At 34.5% G+C, this 17,874-nt stretch overlaps 1 protein-coding gene across 1 annotated transcript in view; it reads left to right on the plus strand.

Annotated features, from left to right (window-relative positions):
- Window positions 1-17,874, plus strand: part of ADGRV1 (adhesion G protein-coupled receptor V1) — a 507,196-nt gene that overhangs the window by 139,197 nt on the left and 350,125 nt on the right. Inside the window, 12 exon segments of the mRNA XM_036020532.1 lie at window positions 1,916-2,009; window positions 4,104-4,182; window positions 4,286-4,424; window positions 4,998-5,139; window positions 8,801-9,063; window positions 11,791-11,966; window positions 12,776-12,900; window positions 14,023-14,057; window positions 14,059-14,181; window positions 14,280-14,426; window positions 14,949-14,964; window positions 14,967-15,055. Of these exon segments, the coding sequence (XP_035876425.1) occupies window positions 1,916-2,009; window positions 4,104-4,182; window positions 4,286-4,424; window positions 4,998-5,139; window positions 8,801-9,063; window positions 11,791-11,966; window positions 12,776-12,900; window positions 14,023-14,057; window positions 14,059-14,181; window positions 14,280-14,426; window positions 14,949-14,964; window positions 14,967-15,055 (1,428 nt within the window).

The following is a 17,874-nucleotide window of genomic DNA, read 5'->3' on the forward strand; positions in this document are numbered from 1 at the left end:
GAGCTAGTCAAAAAGTCTGTATGATTTTTTTCTATAAAACAAAGGACACATTTTTCATTTTCACCAATGACTTTATTGATTTGAATATTTTGAGTATGTCAGTTATCTCTCACGAGGTATTAATTGTTCTCAATTAATGTCTTGATTTGATTGCTTCAACTTCAACTGGTCTACCCAACAGTGGGGCATTGTCCAGCGAGAATTCTCTTAATACGAAACTTTGCAAACAACTTTTGACGTGTTCTATCAGTCATAGCACCTTCTGCATACACTGCACAAATCTTTTGTTGCATTTGAACTGCATTTTTACCTTTCTTGACATAATAATTAATAATATGTTGAAAATGTTGCATATTTTCTTCCATCTTCAATATTAAAATGGCTACACAAAAATTCACCAATTTTGATAAGTTTTTTTTAAATGCTCACTGATATGACAGTTGTCACAATACAAACTAACAACATTATTCCAAATAAAGTTATAGACAACTAAGCACTACTAGGGCCATCTTACAGAAAAAAAAACAAACCAACTTTTTGGCCAACCTAATATCTTTATGGTGTTTTAGAAAATGCAGCTTCATAGAAGTATAATTGACAAGTACTGCATGGTATCACATAAAATTCTAAGGTATTTAAAGTGTATACTGTGATGATTTGATATGCGCATACATTGTGAAGGAGGTCCCCCCATCTATTTAACATATCCTCACGCATTTATCTTTTTGGGTGTGTGACAGCATTTAAAGTTCACTCTCCTACACATTTCCATTACACAGTGTGATGTTATTACCTGTAGTTGCCATAGTTTATATTAGATCCTTCGACTTTATTCATCTTATAGCTGAGTTTGTACTCTTTTACCAATCTTTCCAGCTCCTTGACAACCAGTTTTCTTCTCTTTGTATGAGTTTGACTTTTAAAAAAAATTTGATTCCACATATAAGTATGCATGCAGTATTTGTCTTCCTCTGTCTGGCTTATTTCACTTAACATAATGCTCTAAAGGTCAACCCATGTTATCATAAATGGCAGGATTTAGGTTTTTCTCATGGCTGCATAATATTCTACTTTGTTTGGGTGTGTGTAGTTCATTTTCTTCATCCATGAATCCTTGACAGACACTTGCGTTGTTTTTATATCTTGAGTATTGTGAATAATGCTGCAATGAACAAAGGGTGCATATATCTCTTTGATATCCTGTTTTAATTTCCTTTGGATATACACCCAGGTATGCAATTGATGGATTGTGTTTGTTTGTTTTTTTAATTTTTTTGAGGAACCTCCATATTTTTTTATAATGGCTACATCAATTTATAGTCTCACCAGCAGAGCATAAGTGTTCCCTTTCTCCACATCTTTGCCAAGACTTACCTCATGTCTTTTTGACAATATCAATTCTAATAGATGTAAGGTGATATCTCACTGTGGTTTTCGTTTGCATTTCCATGACGATTAGTGATGTTGAGCACGTTTTCGTGTACCTGTTGACCACTGTGTATCTTCCTTGAAAAAAATGTCTATTCAGTTCCTTTGCACATTTTTGATCAGATTGTTTGATTTTTGGTATTGACTCTGTGAGTTCTTTATATATTTTGAATGTTAACTTCTTATCAAATGTAGGATTTGCAAATTTGTTTTTCTTCTGCTGGTTGCCTTTTCATTTTGTTGATGGTTTCCTTTGCTATGCAGAAGCTTTTTCATTTGATGTAGTCCTTCTCATTTATTTTTGTTGCTTTTGTTTTTGGTGTTCAATTAAAAAATAATTGCTAAGACATGTTAATCTTTTCTGTTATCATTTTTATATTTTCTGTATACTGGTAAAGCATTTATAAGGTCATTTATAAAACAGCTTGTGAGAGGTGATTACTTTGAGAGAATATTATAGGGAATTTAATGGTTATAAATTTTGCAGGATGATATACCAGAACTGGAAGAATATTTCCTTGTGAACTTAACTTATGTTGAACTTATCATGGCTCCTTTAACTTCATTTCCTCCTAGACTAGGTATGTTGGGGTTTTGTTTCTTTTTCCTTACTCACTGCAAACAAAGTAAAGTTACTTTATTTTTTAGTCAGAAGTGATCATTGTGATGTTTGTTAATATCAGCTATGTGTTGGTGTGCTGGTAGGGGGAAGAGGGACAACACTGTGGTGATTGCAGGGGGAGGGGTCATGGAGGAGGGTGTAGGGGATAATGGCAATGGAAGGAGACTTGACTTGGGGAGGTGAGTACACAGTACAGCACACAGATGATGTGTTGTGGAACTGTGCACCTGAAACCTGCATAATTTTGTTAGTCACTCCAATAAATTTAATCAAAAGGAAACAAACATTAGCTATGTGTGAAAATAACTATGCTTTTAGGTTTATTTTAATTTAGAGACTGTTATATCTTGTAGTTTTGACCAAAGAATTATTGTGTGATGCTTTTTACATTGTACAACTGTTTCATAACCAATTTGTAATGTTTAAAATAGAAGTAATTCTTAGGAAGGCATTTTTTTCTGTTAAAATTTAATTTGCTATTTCCATTATGTCTCCAAATCATCAAATGATTTTATTTTCTTTTAGGCTAGGTAGAGCTTTTATTGTGTGTTTGTTGTGTTCTTGTTTCTTTTTTGACTTTTTATCTCTTCCTTTTCATTCTTTAGAAAAGACTCAGTTAATTCATTACAGACTGAAAGGTAAAACTTGAACCTTAGTACAAATTCATGTAGACTATTTATTTTTAAAACACAAACTCTTGTTTGTAGTTTGGACATTTAATATTGGGAGATTTTGTTGGAAACTTGTAGATGTGGTGGCCCTGTAGGGGGCGGTAGTGAGTAGCACTGAGGTTGCCTGGGCAGAGGGGAAACTAATCTGGATTAAAGGAGGAGAAGCATGGCCAAGAGCAGTGGCCCAGGGAACAGGGGTTTCTCATTCACTTCTGAGGCTCAACATGACAGCTTTGAAAATATCAAAAGGAATCCATCAGTTTATAACATACTATTGTTTGAAAAAATTCCAATTCTTTTGCAAAAGAAATAAATGACTCCAATGACTAGATGTTTACATCAAGTGCTTATTAGAAGATAATTATCATTCATACTAAGAAAGCTGATAAAATAGTTCACATTTCTTTCAAACTTATATTAAAGGCAGTTTGAAGAGTTTAACTTTTGTTGAGTGCTTTCTGATGCTCGCATTTAGGGTGGTTTGTATGTTAGTACCCTTATTCTTTATTAGCTTCCCATTCCATTTTATGGACGAGGGAGCTGAGCCTAAGGGAAGCTAAGGAACATGCCCAAAGTCACACAGCTAGGATGGTGGAGCTCATCTTTTGCTTTGCAGCCTCTGGTCTGATGGGCACAGATGCTGATTTTATATGATTTGTTCAACAGTGTGTTTTCTTCACTCAGAGAGAACTATACTTTCCATACCCTTTCCCTACTTAGCTGTCATAAGTACCTCATATTAAGGTAGTGCCTCTGAGATTTAAAAGGTAGAGGATAAAATATTAAAAAAAACAAACAATGGTAATTGGGTTAGTTACTATTTCAAGACTGAATAATGGACATTGGTAACTTACTGAACTGGGTGGACAGAATACAAAATAAAAAGGGTAAGAAAAGTTTACTTCAGTGTTAGTCTGTCTTTATTTCTCCTAAGCATGTCCCCATCTCTCCCACCTGTGTCACCTTCTTTTAGTATCTGTCTCTGTCTCTCTCTTTTTTTCTCTGCAGCACTCCCTTCCTCTCTCTTCCCATTTCTTTCTCTTTTCTCTCTCTTTCTATTATTCCAACTGTCCCCATTCTCCTTTCTTCTTGAAGTGGATTAAAATAATAGAAAGAAAACTAAAGCCCTAGTTGCTTTTTCCTATTCTTCTCAGTTGATTAAATTTCAGTAAGTCAGTAGCTTTTGTTAGCAAAAAGTTTTCTTATTCAAATATCATAAGCATTTATGTCTATTTTCTTAAACATCTTTTGAAGAATATCACCAATCTCTCTAAATTAGGAATTAATATAGTCTCAAAGAGATTATCTTTAAATTCTATATCAAGTAGTGCTTTTTAAATAATTTACATTTATGTTAAATTACATTTCTGTGATTTTTTCAGATTCAGAGGGCTTGACTGCACAAATCATAATTGATGCCAACGATGGTGCTCGAGGCATAATCGAGTGGCAACATAGCAGGTAAACCCAAGGTCACCTGAGAGTGCTTTCTGAGTTCCAGACTCTTTACTGTTTACAGAATAAAAGCTTATAAGGAAAAATGTATGTATTCTTTTCATTATAGGTTTGATATTAATGAAACCCAAGGACGTTTAACATTGGTAGCCCAAAGAAGCCAAGGGGCACTTGGCCACGTTTCCTTGTTTGTGTACGCCCAGAATCTGGAAGCGCAGCTGGGGCTGGATTACAGCTTTACCCCAATGGTGAATTCCTTGAGAATTATAATGATTTAGGTCCTACATAAATAAATTATAAAATAATAAACCATGATATATTCCATAATAAATTAGGGCAGAAGATTTCCACATGGTAGGATAGCTCTCTTCACTATTTTATTAAAATATATGTTTAATTTTTAGTATTATTGTAATAATTATTCTGTATTTTATTAATGTATTGCAATATTTAATACTGGAGAGTTATGTTAAAAATTTATATCATTAGGTGACCTTCTCAGAGTGTTTCTTATGCTTAAAAATGTAACTCTATTATTTCTTTAATTTACTTGAGACACATTTAGTGTTTCAAAATACTTTTTACTTTGTCTCTTCATTTCTTTTATTACTTAACCAAAAGTTTACTCCCTTCTGCCACAAATTTTATTTTCTAAACTTAACATTGTTGATTTAAATTTTAAAAGATCATGCAAAAAATAAGGAAAAACTCCTGTTAAATAGTTTATTTTACTTTTACAACTATGTTGTATTTCTTTCCATTTTGTAAAAACACAGAATGTGTATAAATATAATACTGTCTGCTTTTACTTTCTTGACCAGATTCTTCATTTTGCTGACAGAGAAAGGTATAAAAGTATAGACATCATGATTCTTGATGATGATATTCCAGAAGGAGATGAAAAATTTCAGCTGATTTTAACAAATCCTTCCCCTGGACTAGAGCTGGGGGAAAATACAATAGGTAGGTAACTGATAATTTTTTATACACAGCTTCCTCCACTTTATGCTTTTTTCCTAATATGGAGCCTGATATAAAAGGATTAGAGAGTTTTGATGATTTTGTATGCTTAGAATAAAAAATATTTTAAGTTGTGCGTTTTGGAATTCCTGTGTCAGTGTAACAGTGCTTCTAGCATGTGTGTGCATGCGTAAAACAAAAAAATAGGTTGGTAACAATGATAATGTTAAATCATTTCCACAGTTATTATAGTTTTTATTTAATTTGTAAATGCCTTGCCTTTGAAATTTGAATTCTGCCCTGATTTCCTGTTTAGCAATAGAAAAAATGACAAGGAGGCTGTTTTAGTGTCATCCCGTTGCAGTAGCATTTTCACAGTGAAATGTGTTGATACTGGAAGATTGACAATGGGAGCCACAATTCTTTAGTTGGAGCAGTTTGATATTGTTAGTAAAAGTAATCTTTGTTCACTATTGTTAGCTATCATGCTGACTGCTTAGAGAAGATAAAAAAGAAAATGAGGAAACCTCATGGATATACAGAACTTTAAGATCAGAAGGGCTCTAAAAAGTCACTTCATTCACTTCCTTGTGGTTATAGGTAAGGCAGGTGGATTTAGAAGATTGAGCGTTGACTGACTCTCTAACCTTCTGTTTCAGCCAGTGGCTGAATATTCTTTGGGATGTCCTTAATTTAATTAACCTTGGTATTTTTAAGTTATTGTCCATTATATGAGAAAATGATTTGTAGTTAAAAACATGAAAGAATTTTTGAGTAATTGAAGAACTGGGTTTTGCTTTTATTGCCATGTTAAAATAAATGGATATTTCCAAGTCTCCAGAGCCTTTTTCTTGAGGCTGTAACCATTATTTTAAATTCAAAGAGTATGTATTCGAGGTGAAATTATTTGTTATAGCATAGTAGGTTGTATGAGAAGAGTTGTAAGAATGGACATTATGTGCTGGTTAAGAATCCTCTATGCATAAACAATAGAAAATGCAATTAAAATAGTCCAAAGACCCTTTTGTTTTCCTTTCTTACCTTTGTAGTATTGGCTTTATCCCAAGGCTAATGTTACTTGTTGTAAGACGGTCATCAGCATCATTCTTCTACATTCCATGTAATAGGAAAGAAAGAATATTCAAAGTGAAGCATTTCTAAAAAGTCCTGATACAATTCTGATTGGAATTACATAGGTTACATGCCCACCACTGTGACTAGTAAGAAGGAATATGTTAGTGGGCTCTGTTGTATTTACTTTATGCTTGTAATTTCCTGCTTTTGATTCAACCTTTATTGTATTTTTTTCCATTACCACTTAGTCCACTTATAGCCCCCCCTCCCCCCAGTAATCACCACACCATTGTCCATATCCATGAGTTCTTTTTCATTTTTGCTCAATCCCTCCACCCTCTAACTGACCCTTCCCCACTAGCTGTCAGGCGCTCTACATCTATCAGCCTGTCTCTGTTTTGCTTGTTTAAATATTTTAAAAATTCCTCAGAACACTAAGTGATTTAATAGTGGGTAATTTCTTTAACCATGACCCATTAATTGACCTTTGCAGTTTCCAAACTTTTATAAAGTTTAAATAAATACCTTTGTATATAAATCTATATATGTTAGTAATTAATATTATCTACTGAGTACAGTGGATTTTGAGAAAAAAGATCACCAATTGCCTTCATATTACCCACATTCTACATATAAAATTGTTATTTCTCCACATCCTCACTAGGAATCTCTTTGGTCTTTAATTTTTTTTTTTTACTAATTCTAATAAATGAAAAACATGTGGTTGTATTATTCATTTTTCATTTCTTTGCTCATTAGTGAGTTTGACACTGGTTGTATTCCCTCAAAAACAAACCCAGATACAAAGATTTGGATGGAAGAGAATGTATTTGGGAGGTGATCTTGGAGGCATAGCAAGAAATAAGACAGAGAAAGGAAGCCTGAGCAATGTGCTAATGAAAGGTACAGCCATGGGCAACTGGGGCTCAGTCCTGCTGTGGTCCTTGTTAGACAGGAATGGACCAACGCTCAGGGCTGTCCCACTGAGAAGGAAGGAAGCTGGGGTATTTATTCCCCATTTTCTGCCCCTCAGTATTTGAGGATTTCTTTTTTTTTTTTTAAAGATTTTATTTATTTTTTTTAGAGAGGGAAGGGAGGGAGGGAGATAGAGAGAGAGAGAGAGAGAGAGAGAGAGAAACATCAATGTGCGGTTGCTGGGGGTTATGGCCTGCAACCCAGGCATGTACCCTGGCTGGGAATTGAACCTGGGACACTTTGGTTCCCAGCCTGCGCTCAATCCACTGAGCTATGCCAGCCAGGGCTTGAGGATTTCTTTTGAGTGTGAAGTCTCCAGTAGTTCTGGCCTTATTCCTGTATGAGCTGCTGCTGTTTTCACTTAGAGAGACCAATGGGCAAAAGGAACTGCTGAAGATGACTCAAGAGTGGGCCAGGGGGGAATAGGTGAGCCACTGACAGCATTTGCCACCGTCATGCATTAACATTTTATAATCTTTTCATATAGGTCTTATGTACTTTACTTTGATTCCTAGGTATTGTTGTCATGAACGAAGTCCCTTTTTTCTCTTACATTTTAATATATTATAGCTGATGTATAGGGATATTATAATAATCTTTAAAAGTATTTGCTCTGAAGCAGATGCCCTAACTTTGAGCAGCTGTGCTGACACTTTCTAGCTTGTTGGCTTCTGTAAATTACCTGTGTGTGCTTCAGGCATAGTTGAAATAGGAATAATAATAGTAATAACCATAGGATACTGTGAAAATTAAACAAATTAATACATTTAAGCAATTTGTAAGTTCTCAGTAATATTGGCTGCTGCTTTAGTCGTTATTCTTGATATATCATTATTAGTGGTAGTAAAAAGTAAAAACTCTATTTTTGAAGGCTACTTCGCTAATATCTTGAACTCATGATTGTCCTAATATTTTTTTTCTCTTACATTTTCCAAGAAGGCAATTGTGTTGTCTAGAAAACAGGAAGAGTTCTGACTCTTCCTTTTCATTGTTTTTATTTTTTGTTACTTAAAAAAATGTATTGATTGATTTTTTAGAGAGAGAGAGGAAAGCAAAGAGAGAGAGAGAAGCAAATATTGATCCACCATTCCACTCATTTATGCACTCACTGGTGACTCTTGTATGTGCCTTGAGCGGGGATCAAACCTGCAACCTTGATGTATCAGGACAGTGCTCTAACCAACTGCACTACCTGGCCAGGGCTCCATTGCTTTTATGTCTGTAGCCTGGTTGACAGCTCCAGGACAGTGGTGACAGGCATCATTGTCTTGTTTCTGTATTTAGTGGCAATGCTTTTAATCTTTCAACATTGTTATTTTCTATGGGCTTCTGAGAGATAATCACTTCATCAGGTTGAGCAAGCTGCCTTTCATTCTGAGATTACTGGAGTATTTTTATATCATAAATGAATGTAAATTCTATTAAATGCTTTAAAATTTTCTTTGTTTCTTGACATTTGGGAATGCTTAACATAACAATGTGGGGAAAAGAAATCTTGCTTTTAAGGTGATCTAGAGAAGAGTTGGCCTAGTTTACATTGAAGCATCCACACAGTTCCCAGCACTTATAAGCCATTCTATTTTCATTTATTACTTTAATATTTTTATTTTGACAGCCTTAATTACTGTCCTTGCTAATGATGATGGCCCTGGAGTTCTATCATTTAACAACAGTGAGCACTTTTTTCTGAGCGAGCCAACGGCTCTCTATGTACAAGAGAGTGTTGCAGTATTATACATCACTCGGGAACCTGCACAGGGACTGTTTGGAACTGTGACCGTTCAGTTCATCGTGACTGAAGTGAATTCTTCAGTGGAGTCTAAAGATCTGACTCCTTCCAAAGGCTATGTTGTTTTAGAAGAAGGTGTTCGATTCAAGGTACAGTATGAACCTTCACTGACAATGAATGATTATTTTTTGTATGTACAAAATAATATTATCTTAGAAGAGCATCCTAGGTCCTAGTAAGAAAAAGAATCTTTCCAGCAGAGGTATTAGGTAAAGACATAATTGAATTACTATATGAAAGTGCCACAGTGCTATAAAGTTCATAGAGTGCAACTGGAGAAATTGGCTGTTAATTAAGTAGTGCAATGTGCAAATAATAAAGTATATGTATTGCTATTTTAGATTTTAAGTATATTCAAATGGTTACTTCAGTTTTGTTAATGTATAGACCATAAACTAAAAGAAATCTAAATCATTCTTTGTAGTCATTAAGCCTCAGTACAATCATTCCTTCTTGCCATATTTCCATTAAGCAAAACGTAACTGCTTATTACTTCAGGCTGCTTGTTTCCGAAGCAGGTATCCTGTGTGAATGGGAATAGCTTATTGGAGAAAAAAATGCTGGATTTGGATTAATTATAAATGTGATCTATACTATCAGCAGTTATCTTCAGAAACCTCTTTTCCTATATATTATTAATTTTGTTTCTGTTACTAAACTTTATTTTGAAAATACAATTTTAAGTTTAAAATAGCTAATTGTATTAGTTTAATGCATTTTTAAAGCCAGCCTTATAATAAAGTATAATAATTCTAAAATAATGTGTTGTAAACTATTCCATCTAAAAACAATCCATCCAGTAATTAAATAATTTTATTTATGATCAGTTTGTATAAATTTGAACACATCTTAAAATGTATATTCATTTTCATTTTTAATTTTTTAATGCCTTTATAAATTTAGAAGCTTGATTTTTTCAAGGACACTTACATTTCCATATAGATATTAAAGAAAATAAATTTGAAGTATTTTAAGAATTTGCCATTGCTTTACAGTCACATGCTTTTTAAAAAAATGTTTTAAATTATATTAAAAATTTAAAAGTATTTTAAATTATTTTGATGAGGTGTTTTCTTAAAAGCCTCTTTTACACCATGTGTTTAAAGACTTCTCTGTTCATTAGGCAAATTAAATGTTAAAGAAATTGGAATAAGTACATTTTTCATTCACACACACAATGACTATTTTCTACACATTTTGATTTTAAGATATAAACAATAAAATACACAAATCTTAAGTGTATGGCTTAATGATGTTAAAAATATGTATATATCCATGTAACCGCCACTCAAATTAGGATATTGAACATTATCATCACCAAATAGTTTCTTGCTCTCCCCAGGGGAAACTGCTTTCTAATTTTTATCATTAAAAACTCATTTTACTGCCCTGGCTGGCATAGCTCAGTGGATTGAGTGTGGGCTGCGAACCAAAGCATCGCAGGTTCAATTCCCAGTCAGGGCACATGCCTGGTTTGCAGGCCACAGCCCCCAGCAACCATACATTGGTGTTTCTCTCTCGCTCTCTCTCTCTTTCTCTCTCACCCCTCCTCTCTCCCTTCCCTCTCTAAAAATAAATAAATAAAATCTTTAAAAAGAAAACCCCTCATTTTACTGGTTTCTTTAACTTCATATAAATAGAATCATAGTGTATGTACTCTTTGGTGTGTGGCTTCTTTTGTTCAGTGTAATTTTTGAGATCTGTATGGTTGCACATATTACTAGTTCATTGTTTTTTTAATTGCTAAGGAGCATTTCATGGAATAGACCACTATTTGTTTATCCATTATCTTGTTGAACATTTCTTTTTTTTCTAATTTGGGCCTACAGTGGTTATAACTGTTTTTCAACAGCTAATCCTAGACTAGTATGAGACTAATTGAATTGTGTAGCTAGAGTACAGTAAAGAATTAACAAAAATCAATACATAAATTTAATTTCTAATCTTTTAAAAGTAATTTTATTGTTATTTTTTAAAGATTTTATTTATTTATTTTTAGAGAGGGAAGGGAGGGAGAAAGAGAGAGAGAGAGAGAGAGAAACATCGATGTGCAGTTGCCGGGGGCCGTGGCCTGCAACCCAGGCATGTGCCCAGACTGGGAACCAAACCTGCGACACTTTGGTTCGCAGCCTGAGCTCAATCCACTGAGCTATGCCAGCCAGGGCGAATTTCTAATCTTAATATTTTTAAATGCCATAAATATTTCTTTTGTAAAGTTTTTTAAAGTTGTACTTTCTATTACCATTTATCCCTCTTATACCTCCCTTTCCCTCCCCAGTCACCACACTGCTATGTCCATGAGTCCTTTTTCTTTTTTGCTCCATCCCTCCACCCCCTAATTACTCCTGTGGTTGTCATCATGCTCTCTATCTATGAGTCTGTCTCTGTTTTGCTTGTTAGTTCTGTTCATTAGATTCCACATATGAGTGAAATCATATGGTATTTGTCTTTCTCTGACTGGCTTATTTCACTTAACATAATGTTCTTCAGGTCCATCCATGCTGTCCCAAAAGGTAAAATTTTCTTCTTTTTTATTGGCCGAGTAGTATTCCATTGTGTAAATGTCCCATAGTTGTTTTATCCACTCATATAAGTATATATAGTTTTAGACACTTCAGTGCAATATATTACAGTGTTGGAAGTCTTGAAGGTAGTAGTTGGAAAGAGTTGCAACTATCACATTATGAGGATCTGTATTAGAATTTAAGAATAGGTGATGTTTTCTGAAACATTATATTGTTAAAAATGTTTACTAGATTTCTCTATTTGTTGTAATACTTTATTTTAGTAACTTTGTCTTTTGATTTTGTTTTCAGGCCCTACACATATCTGCCATATTAGACACGGAACCAGAAATGGATGAACATTTTGTTTGTACCTTGTTTAATCCAACTGGAGGTGCTAGACTAGGAACACGTGTTCAAACCCTGATAACAGTTTTGCAAAATCAGGCCCCTCTGGGACTATTCAGTATCTCTGCAGTTGGAAATAGGTATAGTTTATTCATAAGGAAGTTGTCACTTCTGAAGCTAAGTAGGAAATATTTTTTGACATAAAGAAAATGCAGAAGGAGATTGATCTCTGACTTTCTTAAAGGGTCTTTTAAAAAGAGCTCTAGCAGGTAGACCAGAGAGGCCATAGGCCCTCTCAAATCAAGGACGATCAGAAACCTGATCATGTTCTGCGTAGTAATGTTATTAAAATTCTTAGTTTATACTAAGAGTTTTACTTGTAGGTAATGACTCAGAGTTTATACTTGTAGGTAATGGCTTGCACTGTTTTTTTTTTTCAATATAATTAAAAGCGATAAATAATAAAAATTATATTTAGTTATACTAAATGAATGACTTCAAATATGATTATGGTTTAAAATTCCCTCTGGAGGATGAAAATATTTATTTTTTATATCTTAAAATGTTTCAGTAGATCTAGTTTCACTAATATACTAAGAATTCCTGACTTATTTTTTTTCCTGTAAAATGTTTTGGTTTACATGAGAAATTACAGTGTTTCATTTATTTTTTGGAACATGTAGCATGAAGGTACTGAAGTTACTGATTATCAGTGTTTTGTTATGATCCTAACATCAGAGTGTTACATTTATACTTTTAAAAATATCTTCTTAAATGAATATTTTTGAGCTCTAGAGTCTAGTTTTACTGCTGTGTACAACTTGTGGATGGATCTCACCTTGGCTAGTCTAACTTCAAAAATGTATTAAATATATTCTATGTGATATATATTTAATATGTAGAAATTATGCTCTTTTTCTGCTTTCTGTAATCTTTTTGTTTCCTTTAGAGCCACCTCTGTAAGCATTGAAGAAGCCAATAGGACTGTGTACTTAAATGTTTCACGTACCAATGGCATTGATTTAGCTGTGAGTGTGGAGTGGGAGACAGTATCTGAAACAGCCTTTGGCATGAGTATGTTTAATTTCTTATGAGAACAAAATTCTGTAACCAAGAAAGATTGGCATGTATAAGATTGACATATTCCCTGATGAATTCTATGTTATGGATCTGTTGAAAATTGGGAACAGATATCTAATTCTTTTATTGCATCCACAAATATTTATTGAGTGCCTATTATGTGCCAGGCATGGGACTAAACTCACAGAGATTAGAATTTAGGGGGGTGACAGAGATAAAACAAGCAAAAATCAATGTGTAGTTTAAGCTATAATGGATGTTTTAAAAGGGAAGTTCTTGGTGTTGTGAGAACCTAAATGAATGCTCCTCAGGTGTGTCAAAGTCTAAACTAAGGCAAAATGCTGAGTAGGGATTGACTATGCAAAGACCCGGGTTGGAAGAACATGGAAGGAAAAGTGGGAAGTTAATGAGACAAAAGTTGAATCATTAAAATAAAAAGGACATAAATGAAAAACTTCAGAGTGGAATACATTGGGTTAGAAACAAGGGAAGTGTTGAACTTGAAGAGTTAGATAAGACTAGATCATTCAAGAGGTTGAAGAACATGTTATGGACATTTGTCTTAATTGTAGGGTTAATGGAAAGCCTTCAAGGCCTTAGGCATTGGGGAGGGTTACTATGCATAAGTAGCATAAGGTGGTATGATCACATTTGCACTTCAAAGATGTTCTCAGTGCCATATTAAGAATGGGTTTCACCAGGTGGTGAAAGACAAATACCATATGATCTCACCTTTAACAGGACCTGATCAACAAAACAAACAAACAAACAAACAAGCAAAATATAACCAAAGACACTGAAATAGAGAACAGGCTGACAGTGACCAGAGGGGAGGGACTTTCAGGGGAATTTCAGGGGAAAAGGGGAAGGTTTACAGGAACAAGTATAAAGGACACATGGATAAAAACTAGGGAGGGGTGGAAACAAGAGGGAGGTGGGGAGGGCTGGGGGGGGGGTGGGCTGGGATGGGAGTAAAAGTCAGAAAACTGCACTTGAACAACAATTAAAATTTTTTAAAAAGAAAAAAGAATGGGTTTCATTGTTTGACTCATAAATTAGAGTGGATAAACTTTGCAAGGGTTTATACAGTAGTAAATTATGATTTATGTTTTTCAGGGGGAATGGATATTGTATTTTCCATATTTCAGAGTTTTTTTTGATGCATCAGCTTCTGGCTGGTGTTTCTTTACTTTGGAAGATTCAGTATATGGTATAATGTTAAGAAAAACGTCTTCTACTATTTACCGATGGCAAGGGGTTTTTATTCCAGTTGAGGTAAAAGCATTGCTTATTTTACAGTATACAAAATAAGATATACATATAAATGTTGGATGCCTCATGAATTACTGTTATTCTTATTCCTTATTTTCTAGGACTTAAATATAGAAAATCCTAAAACTTGTGAGGCCTTTCATATTGGTCTTTCTCCCTACTTTGTGATCACTCATGAAAAAAGAAATGAACAAAAGCCTTCTGTTAACAGTGTGTATACATTCACATCTGGACTCAAATTATACCTGGTAAAAGAAACAACAAAAACCTTACTTTTTAATAGATTGCTTTATTTAAAAGGATAGTTAGATTTGTAAGCTTGATCTAAGTGGAAGATGATGTATGTTCCATGCAGGTTGTTACACATTTGAGCAAGGTGTTTTTTTTTTTTTTAAGATTTTATTTATTTATTTTTAGAGAGGGAAGGGTGGGGGGGAGAGAGAGAGAGAGAAAGATTCAGTGTGCGGTTGCTGGGGGTTCTGGCCTGCAACCCAGGAATGTACCCTGGCTGGGAATCGAACCTGGGACACTTTGGTTCCCAGCCCGCGCCTCAATCCACTGAGCTACACCCAGCCAGGGCTGAGCAAGGTGTTTTAGTCCAGGGGTATTTTTGTCTTTCTTGAAATGACCCCTAGAGAGGCATATCTAGGGATAGAACAATTTTTCAAGCTTGAGCTTTAAATACTAACTTGTACTATTACTGTGTTCAGATCCTCTTTTAGTTGTGTTCTACTTTAAATTTTTATTCTTACTGTTCTGTCTCCTTGCAGGTACAAACAATAATTATTTCAGAAGTTCTCAAGTAAGATATTTCACTTCAGACAGTCAAGATTATTTAATTGTTGCAAGTCAAAGAAATGATTCTGAATTAACACAGGTTTGATTCTTTTAAAATGAATCTTTTTCTTTTTAATATTAATACTATAATTAAAGGTCATCAAAGATGTAGTCTGTAGATTTGATATAAAATAACACCATAATTTGGATTAAAGAAGTAAACTAGAATATAGATATTGATTAGTTACACTTAATTTTTAAACAAGAGTTATGACTGTTATACTATCTTCAAGAGCCAAAGTAAAGTAAGTGTAATACAAAGCCTTAACATTTGATTAGTATTGGAGTTGGAAAATGTTATGGAGAAAAATCACACAACTGGACACACGGTATCACTAAAAATTCATGACTAACATTGCCAAATGGGCACTTACCATCACCCCCAAAATTCCATTTTTCTTTAGTAAACTTTATTTTATAATCCTAAACATACTTATTTATAATTTTGTCACTTCTCCACACTCCCATACCTACTTCTCATCTCCTCACTTTCGGCTTATGATCTTGTTGAAACCAAAGTTACCAGAGGGGAGGTTACTGATCTTCCCAGCATCAAATTCAGAAACGCTCTTGAAACCCAGTCTCATTCCACCCTCCTGCTACCCGGGAGCGAGTGTTCTTCCTCTGAAAGCCAGGCTCCTCTTGTAGTGCCCCTCTTGCTGTCATAAGGCTTAGTTATCCCTTTTTATCTGCAATCACTACCACCTCTCTCTATAGGATTATTACAATCCGCATAACTTGGACCTCCAAGCTTAAGAAGAGACTCCTCTCCTGGTCTCCTCCCCCTTTTACTTTCTGTTTTGTTTCTTTCTTCTATAGTAAGATACCTTGAAAGAACTACCTACTTGCTTTGTCTTCACTTCTTCATTGTCACTGATGACAAGAGAGTTGCAGATTCAGTGGATGGTTTTCTGTCATTTTCTTATAGTGCTTTCCATCTCCATGTGACAGCTTCCTCAGATTTAAAACATCTCTGTTCTCTTGACTTCTAAAAGAGATCAGGATACCACATAGATTTTCCTTTAGTTTCTCTGTATCCTTCTCAGTTTCCATTGCGAGTCCCTCCTTCCTTTTCTGAACTTGGAGTTTCCTAGGTTCAGTTTTAGCTCACATTTCTTTTTTTCTCTTCATTCTCTCTGGGTTTAAAGATTAGCTACAGGCTTATGTCTTCCAAATTTATTGGTAACTGTGCCTCTGTATTCCAGACTTACGTATCTTACTGTTTATTGGCATCTCCACTTAAATGTATTTAAGGTATCAGAGATTTAACATATCCCCACTGAACTCTGGATTTCCTCTATGAAACTTGTTCAGTGCTTGCTTTCATCTCAGGAAATAGCAACGTCATAAATGTAATTGCTCTGGGACATATTTTTCTTAATTACTCCTTTTTATTCACTAACATCTAATTTATTGTTTTTGATTATCTCTTTCAATAATTGAGTACAGACATTTTTTCCATCTCTGCTTCTTCTCTAATCCAGGCCCGCGTCATTTCTCTCCCATACTGTTAGAGTGGCTTCCAGATGGTTTCTGAACTTCTCCCACCTCCTCAGACCCATCTTCCATCAAGTGGCTAGAGTAATATTTTTTAAAGATTGTATTTACTTATTTTTAGAGGGGAAGAGAGAAAGAAGAGAAGGAAACACTAATGTGTGGTTACCTCATGTGCACCCCATAATGGGGACCTGACCCACAACCCAGGCATGTGCCCTGACTGGGAATCAAACTGGCGACCTTTTGGTTCACAGTCCAACACCGAATCCACTGAGCCACACCAGCCAGGGCTGGAGTAATATTTTAAAACATTAATTAATTAATATTATGTTATCCCTCACTTTAAAACTTGAATGATTTCCAATTATACATAGTGTAAATCTAAGTTATTTAATGTGGAGTATGAGTGGGGTAACCATATTTCCTTATTTGCCCAGTATTGAATTATACCTGTTGTCCTGATATAATTACTACTATTGTCCCTTTTGCTGTCTCAGGGATCCCTGGCGTAAATTATATGGTCACCCTAACAAAAGATGCCTCGTGATCTTACCTCTCCAGCCTTACTGATCTTCATTCCCCCAGCACTAGCAAGTCCCTTCCTGTTGGAACAGTCTTCATTCAGATGATGACAAACTTTTTCTGCCTTGGAGATTTTGTCATTCTCTATGTTTATTTCTCTAGTACACCCATAATTCTCTATCACACCCTTCCAATTATTATCTTTAGCACTTGTATGAATTTTATAATTACACATTTATTTAATTATTGATGTGTTTGTTTACCTTTTACTAATGCTTAATAACTAATACTTGATATCCATAAAGGGAGGTATTACTCTATGCATATCTCCTAGCATAATGCCTGGCTCATATAAAGTTACCAATTTTGAGCGAATAAATAAAATTGTTTTTGAAATTGACCAGGTTGTATAAAAACCAGATAGATTTGGAATTTTCTTTTAATTTTAAATATAAGAACACCCACTCTGAAACCTTGAATTCATTGCTACCTTTGGGACTAAAAATTTTAGGTGTTTCTCTTTATATTCTATTGCTTGAGCAGAAGGTAATGACTGATACTACAGCATCAATAAATTTCTATCTGGTTCTTAATTATTCATATTTAAATTACTTCTATTTTTGGCTTTCCCCTCTCTTGCTATCACTGACCATTGCCCAGATGTCTACCTAAAACTAATTTATTTTCAAATAACTGTGCTTTAAAACTCATTCTACATGTATGTTCTCTCTCTCTCATTTGCTTTCTTGCTCTCCCTCACACACTTACATGCACATAGATAAAAAGAGGGAGAGAGTTTATTTTGCTATTTTTTCATTTCTGAAATTATCCTCCCAACTA

Source organism: Phyllostomus discolor, chromosome 3 (genome assembly GCF_004126475.2).
Source record: "Phyllostomus discolor isolate MPI-MPIP mPhyDis1 chromosome 3, mPhyDis1.pri.v3, whole genome shotgun sequence".
Lineage (NCBI taxonomy): Eukaryota > Metazoa > Chordata > Mammalia > Chiroptera > Phyllostomidae > Phyllostomus > Phyllostomus discolor.